This window comes from Lagopus muta, chromosome 3 (assembly GCF_023343835.1).
Source record: "Lagopus muta isolate bLagMut1 chromosome 3, bLagMut1 primary, whole genome shotgun sequence".
Taxonomy (NCBI): Eukaryota; Metazoa; Chordata; class Aves; order Galliformes; family Phasianidae; genus Lagopus; species Lagopus muta.
Genome location: NC_064435.1, coordinates 48,380,832 through 48,400,454, shown reverse-complemented (window position 1 = coordinate 48,400,454; position 19,623 = coordinate 48,380,832). Strand labels below are relative to the sequence as shown.

Genomic DNA, 19,623 nt, shown 5'->3' with positions numbered 1-19,623 from the left:
GAATGCTGTATGTGGTAATTTTTGCTTAAGAATAAGCTTATACAGTGATGTGGTGTAAAATTGTATAATGAAGGTTTGTAAGATAGTTGGAAGTACTCTTTTACTGAAACTGTACAGAGCTAATTTTCATCTTTACAGAACATTTAAGCATCAAAAAAATTACTTTGGTACCTGACATGACTATGATTGGGCTTTCAAGAACATTTTTCTATATTAATTGATATCTACTTAAAGCATGCTGTATAATAAGGCCTTTAGCCTATAAGACAGACCACAGTAGTAGTTTGCCAGAAATAAACATTCATATGTTTGCCCTTTACATTGCAGCTAGCAAAATTCTTTCCTCTGAGATTCCTCTGGCTTACTGCTAATAATGAAAAAGTTCTTAATCAAATTGTTCTTGTGTGCTGCCAGTGCAAAACAAAATTCAATTCATCTGCCAATAAAAGGAAGATAGACACTAGAAGAATATTTTAAGTTCTGTGAGATAAGCATGAACATTTTGTCCTCTATTTCACAAATATTTATTGTTAGGAACTTACATTTGCAAATAGATTAATTTGCATAGTATTATTCAAGGTAGTAAAGTTAATCGTGTTTGCAGAATGATGTATGTATATGTTAACGGTGTTTGACTTGGCATTTAATTTTTGTCCCATCTTATATTCTGACTCTCAAAGTGGAATAAATGTACAGGTACCTGATTGCCATCATAGCATATTATTTGGAAATGTTCAGAGTTATAATATAGGTTACATACTGGGATATAAATAATCAGGTCAGCTTTAAAAGCATAAATATATTACATACCACATTTTTTGTTCATTCGGGGCTGACAAAAGTTAGCAACTTTGTCAGTAGCACAGGACATTGTACTCTGGTTTTCATATTTTCATCAACATACAGCAACTGCAAATACTAAATGGCAGCTGAAATAATTTTCCAGAAGGAAAATACACAATAAGTCATTACAGAGCTCAGTCATTTTGCAAGTAGATATTGGCAGAGCAGAATATACCAGAATCTAGAATGTTTCTGAAGAGACCGAAGTTAGATCATTTGTTGTGCTTTGTAAAGTTAGACCATTTGTTGTGGGTTTTGTATGGGCTTGAGATTGATGTTCCTCTAAAGAAAACAAAACTTGAAAGATCCAATTCAGACAGAGCTGAAGTTTTCTCTTCCGGAAGATTCAGAGCAATTTTTTGCAAAGGGCAGCATCTCCTTTTCTCCTGGGAAGGTTGTGGAGCGCGCTGCTGCTGTGCTGCCTGCCTGAGTTGTAACAGAATGAAAAGCCTCAGCAGTGTCATCTATTGCAGGAATTTCCTAGAACTGTCAGTTTTTTTTCACAGAAGGGAAAGGTATTCTGCTTCTCACATCATGGTCTTACATGTGTAATCACAGATCGCATGAAAGTTTTTGCTAGGAAAGTAGCAGAACCTTACAGGTGCACAAGGCAGCAGGGGACTTTTTAGTGGAAGTTGCCTTTCTTGCCTGAGTCCAGGAGGCTACTTGTAGTAGAAATAATAAAAAAATGAAAAAATCTAGACTAAATATGCATGGGCTGTGTACTCAGTTAATCTAGTCTAATGGCAGGAAGCCTAAACTATCCATATGCTCGCCGTGGTCTGGAATTGCAGAGGCATGCTGACAGTTTGGCGATTGTGACTGTTCCTGTGGGCGTCACTGAGACATTCCTGTTTCGCTTCATCTCTCTAGTATCATATGATGTTCTGGGAAGTTGTGTACATTCTGTTTCTTCATGCTTCATAGAGAATGCCATTGCATATTCTGAACTCCAAGAAGTCAAGAAATATGTACCACAAGGTGTAGCTGACTGGGAGATGAAACATAAAAGCTTTTCTCAGGCTGATATTTTAACACCAGCCAATTTCTTTCCTTATTACTGTCCCCTCTTCCTCTGAAGTAGGCAAGCTCTCCTAGCCATACATTTCATTTCTCACTGCTCTTCATGTTTTTTATCGTACTTCATTATATCTTTTTCAACTAGACCATTACTCTGTAGTATTGTAACGCTGCTTGTATGCCCCTGAACATGTATTTCTAAGGGCAAATCACCTTAAAGCACAGGGAAGTTAGCTGTGTGCTGAAGTTATCTACTGAAACAGAAGAAAGAAAATTGTCCCTTGTGCTATAAAGGAAAAAAACAAAAAACAAAAAAAAAAATCATTGTGGAGTTCATTAGGACTGAAACTAGCTTGAAAAGAAATCATACAATTAAGTATCAAAAAATATTTGGTTACTCACAACTAACAATTAAGTTGCCTATTATTCTAACTTCACAAAAGGCATCCAGTTTGTCATTATAGAAGAGGTTTGAGACAGAAGCCTTAAGTTAACTCCATCACTAAATGTTCCTGTGTTGTTATTGTATTCTGGGTAATATTTGTCCACAACATCTTGGTTTTAGCTATGCTATGCGTACCAATGGTATGAAAATTGGCAGCTAAATGAAATAAATAGAACTTTCTTTTTCAGCACATTTTAACCAAAACTTTTTTGTAATTCTTGCTCACATCCTGTTGTCTGTTGAGCTAGTGTTGAGGAAGAACAATAGCTGAGTGCTTCAGGCCATTGGAGAATATTGATCACTAAATATGGTAACACCAGACGTCCATTGGCAGTGACAGAAGGAGTATGCAGAAGCCTGTGAGTATTTACTCTTAAGATTTTCATAGGCTGCCTTTTGAAAGTTGACAGTCATACCTCACTAGTCTGAGAAGGACACCACAGCAAAGCCTGCCCTCATGCCAAGGTGATGGCATGTTCTCTGGGCAGAGGACTGGGGTTGTGCTGTGAAACAGAGGCATCAGCCAAGGCAGAAACACTCACTACAATAACGAAGCTTATTGTTCACATTATTAGAAATGTTTCTACTGATATCATTTTGGATTTAGTGCATTCATTAAAAAATCTTCACTGCTGAATTCAAATCTAAAATCTTCCTACTATAGCATATTTCTTGCTCTATGACAGATGAACCATCAAGAAAAGGAAACAGATATGTTTTTACAATTGCCATAATTTTCTATTTATCATTCTGCTTAATTACTTTTTTCAAAAATGCTCTGTGCATCCAAGTTAGATGTAAAGCAGCAGAACAATTTCTGATTCATATTAAATTGATTGCCTTGTCTTTTGGACTAGCAAGTACTGGAATCCTTGTAAGCTACCCCCATTATGTGTAAAAAAGTTGAGTCTTACACCTTTTATTTTGATTAATTTTCCCAATCCAGTCTTTAAAATAGTGTTACAAGACTTGAAAATTTTACTTTTTTTAATTAACTTTTTTGGCCTCCTTGGAAGTTGTGTCAAAAAGAGGAGTATAAATAATAAATATCAAGTCTAGTTTATAAAAAACATTAAATATGCTGATGTTAATATGTTTTTTATCATAACAAAGCCAGTAGCTGTGTGAATAATGCATGGGTGTCAATTGGAAAATGTGTCTTTTTAGAGCTTTGTGTTTCTTGACTGAATGCCTAGCTAATTGAGCCATGGTGGTTTGTTACTCTATATGTATCTTTAATTCTTTCACATAGAATTGTTTTGGCAGCAGTAGTCTAGCTGTTTTCTTCAACAAGAGTAGTCAAACACTGGAATAAGAAGTTACAAGAAGTGAACTTGTAAATGTTCAGTACTGGTGTGAGTTCCTTTTTCTTTCTTTTCTTTCTTTTTTTTTTTTTTTTGTTAATGACAACCTGTAAGAATGCAATTATCTATGCAGCCACTGTGATTGCCTCTGTCAGATCTGAGTTGAAAAATTTATGAAAAAGTGGCAAAAAAACCAGCCGCATATTCATTCCAAATTGTTACATAGCCCTTTAGCAATAAAGGAGAAATACACTCTTTTCTACACGGTGTGAGAATTAATAGAAGTCAACCTCAGCAAATAGATGAAACATCTCAAGTCTGCTAAAAACAGGAGGAGTACAAGAGGAGATGCTCAGTCATCTAAGAGGTTTAAAACTGAAGGGCCAAAGAGAACAAAATAGCTGGCAATCTGAGCTTAACAGAAGCTCCTGCATCAGACAGTCCTTGAAGGTTGACTGTGCAAAACATGTCTGTCCGTGGGCTCATTGGCTTTCCTTGGTAGGCAGTGTACTTGGGAAGTCATTGCTTTCTGAAGAAATGAGGAGAGAGGGTGGAGGGTTTGTGATATCCTCTGTGCTTTTTTATCTTATTCTTTGATCTTCAGATGCCACTGCACTATCCTGTAAAGGTCCTGTCTGTGGAGGATTTCCCTGCTTCATTTTCACTGGAGCCCAAAGATTGCAGATTCTTTTATCTCTAGGATTCAAGATTTTATGGTTTTTTTGTTTTGTTTTGTTTTGTTTTTCTGTTTGGTTTGTTTTGGTTTTTTTTTTCCCTTGCTGTAAAGAAAGAGGTGGTGTTTGCCTCTTTTTACCCAAAATTTTCAGGGAGCACAGGAGTCTTGTGTATTTCAGTCCCTCACACCTTAAATTTGAAATGCAGCATGCAGGGCAATGGGTAAAAGAATGAGCACCAGCACACAGTTTGGTGGGATTGTATCAACCTTATTGCTGTGGGAAACATGCCAAGTAATGATTAACAAGTCATTTTTATAGCTATCCTTCGTCTCCTGTAGACTTCAAATATATGCTGTAATTGTCTGCAATTACACTCAACAGCGGTATTAAGATCATAAAAAATTCTCTTTAGACAAATCTTATAGAACTGACCCAATGTTAAGAGCCTTAGCAAGCTCAGCACCTTTTTCCTTTTCATTTAGGACAGATCATAGATCACTTCATACTGTCTCAGATGTTTTAGTTTGAGTCTTCCCTGAAGAAGTCACAGATCTGCTAGTTTCTTTCTGTTCTGGAAAAGAGAGGAATTATTTTTGAATATGTAAGGCTCTTCTGAACTGCCTTACGTATTCAGACCCTGAGCTGTCAACCTATACATTATTTATCCTAAAAAAATTTTTTTAAAAATTAAAAATTAAAATAAATCATTTCTTAGCATTCTACTTATTCACTCATAAAAAGAATAACAGCCATCACTTGATTCACTGGTGCATTCTTATTCGGTGTGTTTTCAGTGTGGAACATAAGTGGTTTATTTTGTCTTCCTGTTTCACACTGCTGTACAAAAATCTGATCCAAAGAATGATGAAATAAAATCATGAGCCTTCTCATCTCAGCTTAGTTGCATTTGTTCTGAAACCTGAAATAAAAAGGAAGAGACTTGATAAAATAGATATATATCCCAGTATTACTGGAACCCACCTTATTCCGTATCACTATCCTTAAGTAGAAAACACAGGAATTCAAAGTGCAAATGGTCAAACTCTCTGTGATCACACAGCATCACACATGCTCAAAATCAACTTTCACAATGGGCAGCTTTTGAAAACACTTCATTTATCTGCCAGAAGGACAATCTAGGGAAACCATACATTTCTGTCTGCAACCACACAAGTTATCCAGAATTCCTTCACTGGACTTCCTCTCAGTGCGTTATGCAGTATGTTCTGAAAAAAAATTGGATTTTGTTACACACACTTACAGTAATGCAAGTTTTGCAACAATGGCACCTGGCATTTCTTTGCTAGTACTCACACTGTTGCTGTTTCAGCATGGGTTAGCCTGACTGTCAGAGTCCATAGCAATCACTAGGTCTGGCTTTCCTGTGAGCTTCTCAAGAAAGAAGACAAACATGAAACTTTACATCACGAAACTGAGGGTGGGACATGTTTGGGGTCCTGTGTCATTTTGTTTGTTTTTCTCTTTGTAGAAAAGATTTAAAATTGCAGTGACTTAAAATATGAATGGAAAATAAAATTGGATTAGTGGGACACTGGATATGATCCTGAGTTGCAGTTGTGAAAAAGCAGGCTAATGGGACTGGTCTCAGGAGAAATAATTTTGGTTTATATAATTACTGGTAAAATGAAATTCTGGATTTCTGTGAGAGCATAATTTCAAGAACTTGAGAGTAAAATATATATTGAAGTGAACTGAAAACAGCTGTGAATAAGTGTCTTGTACTTTTTATGTCCTACTCTGTTTACAGTCCAAGCTAGGAACTTCATCCGGAAAAGCAGGGAAAGACACAAGCCGTGCTTTGACAAGGTTCCAGGATGTTTTCAGTCAAGTTCTTTGTAGGAGGAGGAATTTGTGAGAACAAATTTGTATTTAGTGACACAACATAACATTTTGCATATCTTACCAACATTCAGTTTTCATAGAATCTTATAATGGCTTCGGCTGGAAGGGACCTCAAAGCCCACCTGGTCCCTCCCCATGCTGTGGGCAGGGCTGCCACCCAGCAGCTCAGCTGCCCAGGGCCCCATCCAACCTGGCCTTGAGCACCTGCAGGAATGGGGCACCACAGCTTCTCTGGGCAACTATCCAATGTCTGGATGGAAGGCAGTTTCAGAAGTTACCAAAAGCCTGAAAACTTGCGTTCTGTTGTTACATAAGAAAAAGAAATGCAATTCAGTTTATGAAATAGTTCTGCGTGATACCATGATGAGGGAAAATGTCTCATAGTAATGTCTATCTGAAAAAGTGTTTCAAAAATTCCACACCAGGAAACCAGATACATTTACATGTGGCTAGGTATGTGTGGTTAAATACCAGAACAATTTGCTTGGAGATGCGTGAATTCTGTTGCTTTATACCTTTAAAAGCTGAATGACTGCAGGTTGTGCTCTGTGTCAATGACAAATGTTGGTTGCATTGTATCCATTGTTATGGATGGTTTTTATAGCCCTTTTATAGCCATTGTTTATGTATAGGGACAAACTCTAGTGATCATGGCTTGTTTCAAGTTTGAGCAATAATGCTGACATTTAACACACAATGAACCTCATGCTTTGAAAGTAAAGACGAGATTTTTGTTGAATAGCTAAAATGTAGTAAAGTGAAAATGCTGTGTATTTCTGTTGAGGTTTAAGGGATCACAGCTCTTTATCACAATTTGAAGTAGACTACATAGATCCATTCTGCTTATACCAAAAGCATGAAAAAAAAAAAAAAAAGGAAGAAAGAAATTAGATAGAAATTAGATGGCAGAAGTAACAAAGAATTATTATGATCTTCTGCATATTTACCAACAGCTTGATATCTATAGTGGTCAGCTTATGTGGCATATCTTTTAAAGAACTACTTTCCTGAACTATTGGAAATGTTTAACACACCTATTATTCTGCAGGCAGTTCTTCAGAATGTCAAGCTTAATTAAATAAAAAACAGTTTAAAATCTCATTTTTTAACATATTTATGACAAGATTCTTTAGAGTAGAACTCAGAAAAAAAAAAAAGCTTTTCATCTTAAAGAGAACATTATTCCAGTGTGTGAATAGTTTATCACTTGGCATTAGTTATAAACTAAATTTCATGAGCTACTTATTGGGCATTTCATTTATGGTAGTTCCATAAATGAAACAATGACTTGCCAATACCATTATCTTTTGTTGTATACTATCAATGGTTTTTAAACTGTACATACTAAATAACACAGAAAGCACTTATTACTGCTTTAAACTAGCATGTATTAAAAGTGGAGATTAAGTTCATTCCATTCACTTTCATGCTCATGATGCTCATGAGATTATCAGAAGTAATTGTTTAATTCTCCCACTGAGATCTATAAAGTTATATCAATTGGAGCACTGCTAAAAATAGTATTATAAAAAGGAATTGAACTCAATTCTTTTTCCTTCTTTTAATTTTCTCTGCTCCTTTCTACTCTCTCGCTCCTTGACTTTGATTCCCTGTTTTCAGGAACACTTATTAATATTAAGAAGTTCAAGTGAGGTAGAAATATTCTTGACCATATTTTAGCTGATTTAGACTTACTGACAAAATGCATATACATGAAGTTTTCATTTAAATTATTTTTATTGTATTTAATGTCAGCAGTGCCTGAGGTTCTGCAAAGGCTATTACAAAACAGCATAGTCTGGTATTTGAGGGCTTTGGTATTTGAGCCCTCAATTGTAATATACAATGTCTCTCTGAAAGTAATGCCTCCTATTTATTTTCACGGAAAATACAACAGATACAAAGAGCACAATAACTGTTTGGTAGAGCAAATTCTCAGCTACAAAACACTATCTTTCAACATAGTCACCGCCATTAGCTATGCATTTTCACCAGCAATGTACAAGAGCCTGCATGCTGCACACATAAATATCTGTGTATCTCTTCACTGTACCAGTGAAGGTGATCTGCTGCTGAAGCGCACCGCCCACCACCTCACTGTGCTCACACTCACTGTTTAGTCTCTATAAACATTCAGTAAGTGTCAGTGAATGTCAATGGCTGCCATTTTTCCTCAAAGAGAAATTCAGTGACACTCCTTTGCCTCATGCGCACTTCCATTTTGTCAGACTGCCCCTCTGCTGCCATCTGTCACACAGCAACAAAATGTAATGGAATACTGGTGGCTCGTCTCAGCCTCTTCAGCCATACCACCAATATCAGCTTCTGATGTCATGGGCCAACATCTTTTAAAATAGAAGTCACTACTTTGGGAGCAACTCTTGTATATTGAAACCAGGCATATTTCAACAGTAAGATGTTGTATGGTAAATATTGAGTCATGGCCTGAACTGATTGAGCACCTGGGGAAAGGACTCAGTCAGCCCTGGGAGCACAGGTGAAGGCAATTCACTTGTGTGACCTGAAGGGGTGCAGCCTGGCTCCACCTCTCTTCATTTAAGGGGTGACTGTCACTGGAGAAGAATCTCTTCTAGAGATGCCTTCTTGGTGAAGCTTTCCCTTGTGAGCTTAGAATCTTCTGATGCAGGTGAGCAATCTTCTTCCCTTCCTTTATAGCATCTTTCTGTCATGCTGGTCCTTCTGTCATTGTATCTTTGTTGTAATGCCCTTCCTGTCATATTGATCTTTCCAATTGCTACAGGTGTTCTTCTATTGTTTTCCATGTCTCAGCATAGTGAATTGTGATGATGTTATGGATAGAGTGCATACAGTGATGATAAATTCAATATCAGAATTGGTTTTCCTATGGCTATATACATGGAGTACCTGGAAGTATCTGTACAACCAGGATACATGGCATCTAACTTCAGGGTATCACCATATTCCTCCCATTGTAAAAGCTTCAGAGAGAATCCTGTGTGACTCCACCAAACTGACAAAAGATCACTCACAAATCAAGTAAAGATCATTTGGTCAGTCATGTACAAATGAAAGTTTAATTCCATGACATTAGAAAGCTGAACTTGAATTATAATTCAAGCTGTAGTATGTATATTCGTCTTTCTTATTCAGTTATCTAACATCAGACAGGTATACATAATGGGTAATTTCATCAGGTAACTTGTTCAATGATTTTTGCCTCTTCCTGATTTAAACGTTATTCTTAAAGCAATTTATGAAATGTTTAATGTATGTTCATTGTTCTGAAAAAAATGATTTCTATGAATTACTTCCAGGATGTTTGCAGGGCTTCATTAGAAGTATTTTGTATTCAGAAAATAAGCTTTATTTTGATTTTACCTGCATATTACTGAAATTATTTCCTGGTTCTTAATTGAATAACTCCTACAGTAATTCTTGTCAGGTGGCATTTGTCTACATACCTCAATACACTGGTTCAAAACAAATTTTGCAGAAATATTGTTTAATCTTTAAACTTGCTTCCAGATATGTTTGGTTTATTGAATCTATGTTCCCCCCCAAAAAAATCATTAAAAAAAATCCACTTAAGAAGTAGAAGAGCATGAGCAGATTAGAAACAATTTACATGCACAAAATCATGACAGGAAAAAGAAAATGGAGTAGCTCTATTGTTCAGTGTTACAGTCCTGTTATACTCTGCCTTTAGGTCAGAGGAGGCTTTATACTGTTAACTGTGTTAACTTTTTTTTTTTTTTTCTTTTTTTTTTTACTTCTAGACTGAGTTGGAAGGAACAAGTTAAAATAAGGAGGACTGAGTTTTGATCTAAGCATGTGTGTTTTCTTCCAACCCAATGAGCTTTCAGCTTCACTTTCTGAGCTGACTTATCTCATAACTTCAGAGAGGTCTCTTGTTTATTCCGTATGTTTTCTACCACACAGAAGTTCATTGGCTTTGGGTATGAGCAGAATGTTCTTAGTGATGATTCCTTCATATCTCTCCCTACTCCATCACTACAGAAACCTGGGTAGGGAATGCAGCTGGCAAGTATCAAAATGTGATGGTGAGGATTCTTGATCTGGGAAGACCTGAAACATGTTCACAAGTTGGGGTAATCATACTGGTGACATTTCTTGACTGACAAGTTCCAAAGTAACAATATGGCTACGAAGTAAATTTTACAACGACTTCCTACTGATCGTTGTTACTGGTAGTTGCAATTGTGTGTATTTTCTGAGGCTTTGAGCTACCAATTGAAAACCAAGATGGGTGACCATCTGCAAACATAGATACTCTAATGCTTCTGTGTTTTTGTAGAATTCACTTTTTCTTCTTCTTAAAAGAGTGCAACAGACTTGGAAAAATATTTTTAAAGGAAATCAATCTTTAATTCTGTTAAATGGGATCAAGGTCTATGAGTAAGATTGCAGCTATAGAATGTGTCTTCTAAAATGAAGCTTCATTAAATTAAAATGAGTTGGGTGCTCTTCTGTGGGGAAATAAATATTTAGCGTGGTTTCTAAATAGTAAGGAGTGCAAAGTTAAGAAACATTTTGCCGCTCAAAACAAGCAAAGCCACACAACCTTAGTGTCACTGCTGCCGTAGGTGTGGGTCCTCTGGTTGCATGTACCTGGATTGGACTGTAGTGCATAGGACTAAAAAAAAAAAAAAAAAAAAAAAAAAAAAAAAAAAAAAATTTTTGGCTGGCTTGTCAGTGATTATTCTGTTTTCAACATAGAGGCAAAAAAGCTCTTGAGATCATGAAAAGCTCAGGCAATAATTTAGCTACAATTTCTGTTGCAAAGTGCCATGTTACTGACTTGCACAGCAGTTAATTATGTTGTAGAAAATGCGTTAGTGAGCCGTGCTGTTGAACATTCTGCTGCATAACTGGCAGCTTCCATTAGATCTCTGGCAAATAGACACTAGATTCTATAGTTGTTCCTTAACTTGGACACCTTATCCTTACCATGAGGATCAGATGCTTTTTTTTTTTTTTTTTTTTTTTTTTTTTTTTTTTTTAGAGCAAGGTGTCCATTTTCCCTATGTGGCCAAATTGCAGAGCATGAAATTATCTTAACAAGAAAGATACTGTGCGTTGCATACATTGAATATAGGTTTTATCTGTTGAGTATTCCATTCCAACTAGTAGAACTGAGTCTTCAATATTTGTAAGACCATCTTACAGGGATCTATACACCTGAAATCTCCATAGGGATTAAGGTCATAAATTTCATCATCCCACAGAATAAAAAGGATAAAATGCAACATCTAAATGTATTTGTGGTATACTCTTCAATGCTGCCTGTATACTACTTATTGAATGATTCGGTTTAGTATATTCTCTTGCATGCATGTCATACAGACAACCTCCTGATAACCTTCTTTCTGAGAGAAGAAAATATTGATTAGCAGTTCCAAATTCTCCACAAGTTCTCCAAGTGATGTGCTGTACCTTTCTGTGTCAGAGTGGCTCTGTGTTCTGTAATGCGGAAAATGCATGAGCGGTCTAATTATACACTATATCAGTACTCACTGGAGCATAACAGAATTTCTAAGAAGCTAAGTACTGTGTGTGCAAATCAAGAGAGTGGAAGTGCAGATGATCACAGTTAAGGATTTCTATTTGTAGAGCCAAGATTTTTGTATGCAACCCTGCCTATTGCCAGTCACACTTCTATGGGAACGGGAGGAGGGGGGTGGGGGAAAGTGTGTGTGTCAAAATACTGACATAAGTTCTGCAAGAATTTCAGCAGCAATATGATGTATTTAGAAATGACTCAGATTAATTACATGCTAGGTTCCTTTAACGACTACAGCTTTTGTGACACTCCCAGTGAAGAATCAACTTACTATTAGCCACAGAGATGAAGAAAAGAAACCCAAGCCTAGACCTTCCATGCAAGTAACACCATGTTATTGATTGCCACAGCTGCTCACCAAAAGCACATGGATGAAAAGAATAATCAAATGTAAATGTGAAACTTTTCACCATACGTATACGCAAGCAAAAGGGTGTTTGGATACAGACAGGAAAATAAAATAGAAGCATCTGTTCTCATTAAATCCAGTCCAGGGGAAAGGGGGCATCTCTTGTTTTTTGTGTGTGCATGCCTTTCCAATGGGACTTCTCAGAGATTAGCGAGAGTTTAGTTACATTTTTACTCCCACTTCCTGATCTGTATATGTGAATGTATATGGATGCATTTTAGAAGATGCATCCTTTTATTGGTATCTAGATTTTCATTACTGTGATGTAATTTAACAGAAAAGCCACACAGAATGGCTGCAAAAGATCAAGACCTTTGGGATAAAGTGATGTACTGCTAAGTGAGGAGCATGTGGAAGACTGGCACTCAGCATAAACATATGTTCCCAGTGTGTGTAACAGTCTGAGAAGATGGGAAAGGAATTTCCCTGGGAACATCTCATAGCGTGAAAGAAAATAAATAATCAAATTCTGAGGAAAACTTGCTGCTCATGGAAATACGGCAATGAGAATCTCTTTGTTTGCTATAGTTCATAAAATGGGAGCAACTCTACAAATAGTATTGCTAAAAAGGGTATTTCACATCCTCCCACTTCAAACAGTAACCCAGCATTTTTTGTAGAGTCTGCTGTGATCTGAGTTAAAGGTCTAAATGTAGATTTCAATTTCTGCTTGTGATTAAATGCATTCCTCAACTCAGAGCCGTACATACAGGATGTTGTATGCTGAGCGCCTTTCTACTGTGTATCAGCCCTTCATTTTCTGGAGTTGGTACAAAGCTGAGGATTCAGAAGCTCCATCTAACTCACTGAATGATGTCTTACAAGAACTGCATTCACTGAATAAAAATCTCCTTGGTTTCTGAACAGGCACCAGGTTAAGATGCTGTTATCCTAATGGCATTAATTAGGGCATTTCTGTTGGCATGTTGCACATAAAGTAGTTATGTTAATCACTTTTCAGATATTACTATATATCACGTGCATGTTTTCTATTTAAGCTCCAAAGCTGCATAAACTGACTTGCATATCACTGCAATTCATAGAATCATAGACTGGCCTGGATTGAAAAGGACCACAATGATCACCTAGTTTCAACCCCCTGCTGTGTGCAGGGCCACTAACCACCAGACCAGGCTGCCCAGAGCCACATCCAGCCTGGCTTTGAATGCCTCCAGGGATGAGGCATCCACAACCTCTCTGGACAACCTGTTTCAGTGTGTCACCACCCTCTGAGTAAAAAACTTCCTCCTAATATCTAACCTAAATCTCACCTGTCTCAGTTTAAAACCATTCCCCCTTATTCTACCACTATTCAATGAGTTATTGTGTGTTAGGGACACTGTAATCACAGCAAAGAGTAATATATTTTTTTACTTCTTACTTGAGGCATCCTCATGAAAACAGAAGCAAATATAATGTGATTGATGGAAATAATAAGCATTCTTCAACCTTATATTTCTGCATAAATTTTTATTCTTTATTCCATGTCAATAGGTGTTTCTGGTTTGCTGTCTTAAAACTGCTATTTCACTGTTTATTAATATGCAATATGTTCATCAATTATCTTGTCTAATTTCATGAGTAATTTAATGTTCCTAGTTTGGACAAGAAATAGCTAGTTCTTATGGTCTTTAATCACAATTGTACATGATTTAAAAAAAAAAAAAAATTTCAGGGTCTGTCCCTGTAAATGTTTCTACTGCGATTGCGGCAGAAAGGCTCTTATAATGCATATTATCTATGTCTAAGAGTTGGGAATAAATAGTTTTTACTCTGAATTACAATTTCTCCCACTTTTTAGAAACTTTACTATCACCCCTTCTTACACAGATTGGTGGCTCCCATTTCTTTTTTGATTTGGTTTGTTCATCACTCTGTGGCTCAGGTAACGTCCCTTTTTTTCCTTCATTTTTCAATCTGCTATTCCTGGAAAGCTTTATCTTCCCCCATTTTTTTTTATTGTAACCTTGTGATCTTTTCCTTTCTAAGCATACCTCCTTTGTTTTTCCCTATCTGTTCCCTTGATTCCTTTTGGGCAGATCATTTTATCTATTTTTTCCTTATTTCTCCAGCACTTTGTTATTTATTGACAGCCGAGACTCAAAATGAGCATAGAATTGAATTTTATCTTTTCTCTTAAACTTTTCCACCATCCTACATGCCATCCAAGCTCACACAGCACTGCTTAGCCAAGCTTGTTGTATCTTCCTCCACAATTTATGGAAAGCCCATCTCTTTCTCTCTGTAACAGACAAATGCTATTCTTCATAAACATTTTCAATTTTTAAGAATTCTTGCCCAATCTCCTTAGCATCCATATTCTAGTCCGTCCAAAACGCAGCTGGTGACATTGCTACTCTCATAAGTCAAACCATACTCATATTTTTAAAACTCATCTTTACCTTCAAGATGTGCCAGGCCCCCGCCCATAAATCAGATTGTTCTTTGTGTTTCCTCAACCCAACCATTCTGCTCCAATAATGAATTAGGATTGCGTATTCTTAATTATTCTATTACGTCCCTTGTACCTGTCATGACTTCACTATTCTGTGAATTATTGATCCTTTCAATTCCTTGTCTACCTACGCTCATTTTCCACAGTGCGAAAAAGAAAAAAGAAAAAAAAGAAAATGAAAAATTAATAGCCGTACAGATTTAAAAAAATAAAATAAAAAAGGAAAATACATCAGTAGTTCTGGGGATGTTTCACTTTACTGCACTTCTTATATAGCACACTTTTCTATTGCTAACCTTAAGATAATCAAGATTAATCATCTTGATGACTGATGCGTGATTGTTAATGGATTAAAATAAAAATTAACTGGCTAAAGCCTTATTTTCATAATCCTCCAAGTATGAGATATAGATATCTATTCACAGAGACCTTCTATTTCTACTTGGTCTTTATATCCATTGCTGGTATTTTTTTAATGGGGTATTCTTGGTCAATTCACATTTTTAATGGCTCAAGTAATGGATCTGCTACTACATCTCTTTGGATGTTCTCTGTTACACAGTCTAATAGATTACATTTTTAAGGAAGTTGGTAAGGATATAAAATGTTCTTTAGAACTGAGTCTGTCAGTATAGTCAAACTGACAAGGTCAGCTCTCTGCATAAATTATTTTTGTTCCTTTAAAAGAGCCTTAGACCACAGTTCTCTTCAAGTAAGCCAGTGAACTCATCCATTTGGAGTATTTGAAGTGCCTTTTTGTGGTATTTTAAAAGCTGGATTTTGGAATTCAGGATCTCCTGAGAATGAAAATTTTCTGCATTGCAGGAATACAGTGAGGGAGAGTGAAATGAAGGACACTCTAGCTTTGAAACATGTTGAAAAAGCTCACTACAGTTTCAGGAGAACATTTAAAAATGTTCTGATGAAATGCAGAATATGCTTTTTCAGACTGCTATCAACTGAAACTATTCTAGAAAACTTAATAGTTGGTAATTTGCCAGTAGGTACAATGCATACGATCTGTTAAATAATGAAGTTTATCTGAAAGAACATTGAAGGAACAAGGTGAAAACTGTTTGCTATGCTCCCTGTATCCATACTCCAGGAAAGATCTTAAGAGTGACGTTTCTGGATGTATGACTTGATTAGCCATGCTGGAAGGGAATAAAACAGCTGAGTGACTCACATTCCAGTTGTGTGTAATGTAATAGGGTATCCTCTAAAGTCTTCCATAGGCCCGTGAGGAGATGAGATAGCACCACAAGGATGTTTTGCCACATCTGAAACCCTGTAATTTATACATTAATAGCTCAGACATTTCAGTAGCAGTTGTGTACAGCCTTTTGCTAGTGGTTGAGCTGGAATAAGAACATCTGACTTCAAACCGAGTCGTCATTATATCACTTGTGATGAAGATTTGAGTTTTCACCTTGTAATCAGTAGTCTGTAACACTGTGGGACAAACAACTGAAAGTGGGTACTGAGTGTTGAAATCCCTTAAACTGTTAAAGCAACGTACGCATGTTGTCTATACTAATTCTCCTGATGGTAGAGAGTGTAGTGGTATTTAAATACTGCTTAGCACTCTGAAAAATTATGGAAAACACACTCAAACTGTCCATTGTAAGAGTAAGATTGTATTTTTACAAATAGGAGTAAGTAAACAGTAGGTAAAACAAATTAACCCAAAAGTAAACAGATAGTTTGGCTTCATTTTGATAGGCATATAAATGTTTAATTATTTTACAATTAATTTGAAAAGATATTGCTGAAATAAAATGTTGGTATTGTCTGTAAATATTTACAGCACAGGCAGGCAGCATGGATATAAAACTGCACCTGAACAGATATGCACTGGGGCCAGAAGAATATTTCCCAGCAGTTGCACCTTGCTTTGTATTTAGCCCGAAGTAAACACAAAACACTCCATTAAGGAGATGATCTCTGTTAATGCATTCATTTGGTCACAAAAACAAGCAGGTGAGCAATTAAGGGCTCTTCGAAGGTCCCTGTCCATGAATGCTTTCAGGACTGAGGTCTTAGAGTATGGACAGTGATACTTATCTTGCCGTGGATTAGTGAGCAATGGTAAGTTTCATATCAGAAAAGGTTCTTGCGTCTGTTTTCTAGCTGGTGAAGTAAGATCATTTTGCTTATGTGTTACTTAGGTATCCCATATCACTACTGGCATGGGGAAAAAAAAAATGATATAGAAAGAATCAGAGAATATTTGTTCCAATTATTTTTGTAATTAAAAACAGTAAAGTCTAAACATACATTGTTGTATTTCATTCTTTTAGGCCTTTCCCTGAGATCTGCCTGCTGCATAGCCATACATATTAGATGACTTTGGGACTTGCATTACATCAGCGATGAAGGGTTTATCTAGCAGCCGTAGTCATCATCATGGGGTTACCTGTGACCCTCCGTGTGATAGCCTGCCACATCACTCGGACAGGAAGCCATATTTGTTAAACCCGGTGGACCCCCACCCTGCAGACCACCCCTACTACACTCAAAGGAACTCTTTTCAGGCAGAGTGCATGGTGCCCTACAATGATCAGATTGCCAGCAGCACGTTCCCTCGGAGACACTATAACTCCCACCACGAACTCAAGGACGAGTGTGCTCTGGTTCCCCATGGAACTGCCAACAAGACTAACCGCATTCCTGCCAACCTTTTGGACCAGTTTGAGCGGCAGCTGCCTCTGAATCGGGATGGCTACCATACTCTGCAGTACAAGCGGACTGCCATGGAGCACCGCAGTGACAGCCCAGGGAGGATCCGGCACCTGGTTCATTCTGTCCAAAAGCTCTTTACCAAGTCCCATTCACTGGAAGGACCATCCAAGGGGAGCATTAATGGGAGTAAAGCGAGTCCAGAGGAGTCACAAACGATGAGGTATGGGAAGCGCAGCAAGAGTAAAGAAAGGCGATCAGAAGGTAAGCCCAGATCCAGTGCGTCAGGATGGTGGAGTTCAGATGACAACTTGGACAATGATGTTTGCATTTATCATGGTCCCAGTGGGGTAATGACCATGGGAAGATGCCCTGATCGTTCTTCTTCCCAATACTTTATGGAAGCCTATAACACTATTAGTGAACATACTGTGAAGTCATCCAGAAGCAATAATGATGTCAAATGCTCTACCTGTGCTAACCTGCCTGTGAATTTGGACTCCCAGTTAATGAAGAAAAGCTCTTGGTCCTCTACATTAACCGTGAGCAGAGCCCGTGAAGTTTACCAGAAAGCATCGGTTAACATGGATCAGACAGTGGTGAAGGCAGAGACGTGTCAACAGGAACGGTCATGTCAGTACCTCCAGGTACAGTGTGGAGAGCTGATTGCTGTTAATTGTGCTCTGCCATGTCACAGGTGTTTGCGGGGGATGGAGGTTAGCTCTGATATTTCAGCTTTCCTGAGAGGTATTTGATCACCAAACAAGGGGTGATATGGCTGAAAATAAATTATTTTCTTTTTCTTTCTCCTTTTTATTTCATTTTATTTTTATCAGCATTCAGCATTTCAAAGAAACAGTTTGTGTTGGTACAGGCTTAATTTTTTTCATGTGGGAAAAATAAGACCATTTTGTGTACTTTTTGCATTTATAAAGCAGTCACAGTGGGGGTACAGAGAATGTGATCTTGTAGTGCTTGTAGTTAGCATTACAATGTCAATTAACTGAATGTTACCAGGATACAAATTCTTTGATTTCTGTAATTTAAGGATTTGACTCCATTTACTGCTTGTTTTATTATGAAAGCTTTTGAGACCCTTTTGAGGAACTTTGAGGAACCTTAATACTTTCTGCATCAGGAAAAACCTGTGTTCCTTTTTGCCACTGAATATAAATTCTCATAAAATACTTATTGCAAAGTGTCCAGATTTGTTTATCTGGCTACCCCTCTTTTCCATGGCTTTGAGTCAAAAATACAAAACCAAAAGGTTGAAATGATTGCTTGTTCTGATTATACATTTTAGGAGTACATCACCTACTCCCTCACAAGCTGTTTGCAGTTAATACAGCGTCACTATTTTTCACCAGTATTGTATCTTTAAATGTCAAGAATCAGATGTCTGCTCTTGGAGCTATCATACTGCTGGTGAATGTTTGTGGCAGGAACATGGATCAGAAAATATTAAAACAGTTTCATTCCTAGAAGAGCTGTGGATAGCTTTTATGCACATTAAAACAGAGCACTTATGGCACATCTAAGTGTGTGTGTACGATGGAGCAACGTTGCAGAGAGAAGAGAGAAGACCATGAGGAAAAAAGAGGTTTGCTAAGACAATTTGGTTTCATTTTACTGTAGTGGGACTGTTGTCTATTTATATAGAAACTGTAACGAGTTTTCTCATATGGGTCCTTTAATGTCTTCCACATTCTGTTGTTTAAGTCAGTATGCAGAGAAAGCGTAGGACTGAGGCATCCACATTCTAAAAAATTATCATGAAAAGTATTAATGAATGGCATGTAAAATAATTCTAAATGCCAGCTTCTGGGATTCTAAGCTTTAAATGTAAAGAAGAGGATCAGTGTATTTTCTGTTAATCTCTGGGGGATTGGGGTGTGGGAAAAGGAGGTAATATGAGCACTCAGTATGTTTATAGCTGTTAATAAGGGCTGGGTAGGTTTACGAATAGCATCAGAATATTACAATAAGGTTGCAATTATTTGAGATTTATTGCATTAAGTCTCTTTTGTCTGAATTCTGTAAGGAAAAGAAATTGTTATTTTAGACTTGATTGTTGTGATTACTTCGGACCTTCAGATTTCTTTTATTGATGTTTTTGTTTACTCTTTCTATTTTCCTCTCCAGTTTTGATAAAATAGCTGAAAACTCAGTATGTGACCAGATGGCAGGAAAAGAGCAAAAAACTGTGCCAGCATTAGCTTTAAACGAACACCTCCATAGGGACTTTCAGACAGTGTTTAACTGATGGGAATAGACTCCGAAGTGGAATTAGAGGATATTATCTTTGTCTGCATGAAATAGATGTCCAACAGCTGTCAAGAGCAGAAATCAGAATAACTAAATCCTC

At 37.1% G+C, this 19,623-nt stretch overlaps 1 protein-coding gene across 5 annotated transcripts in view; it reads left to right on the top strand.

Annotated features, from left to right (window-relative positions):
• DLGAP1 (DLG associated protein 1) overlaps positions 1-19,623 on the top strand; it is a 377,818-nt gene that overhangs the window by 220,589 nt on the left and 137,606 nt on the right. For all 5 annotated transcript variants that reach the window (XM_048939383.1, XM_048939382.1, XM_048939380.1 and 2 more), the window contains one exon: positions 16,880-17,905. In XM_048939383.1, the coding sequence (XP_048795340.1) occupies positions 16,952-17,905 (954 nt within the window). In that variant the 5' untranslated portion in view covers positions 16,880-16,951. The remainder of the gene's footprint in view (positions 1-16,879; positions 17,906-19,623) is intronic.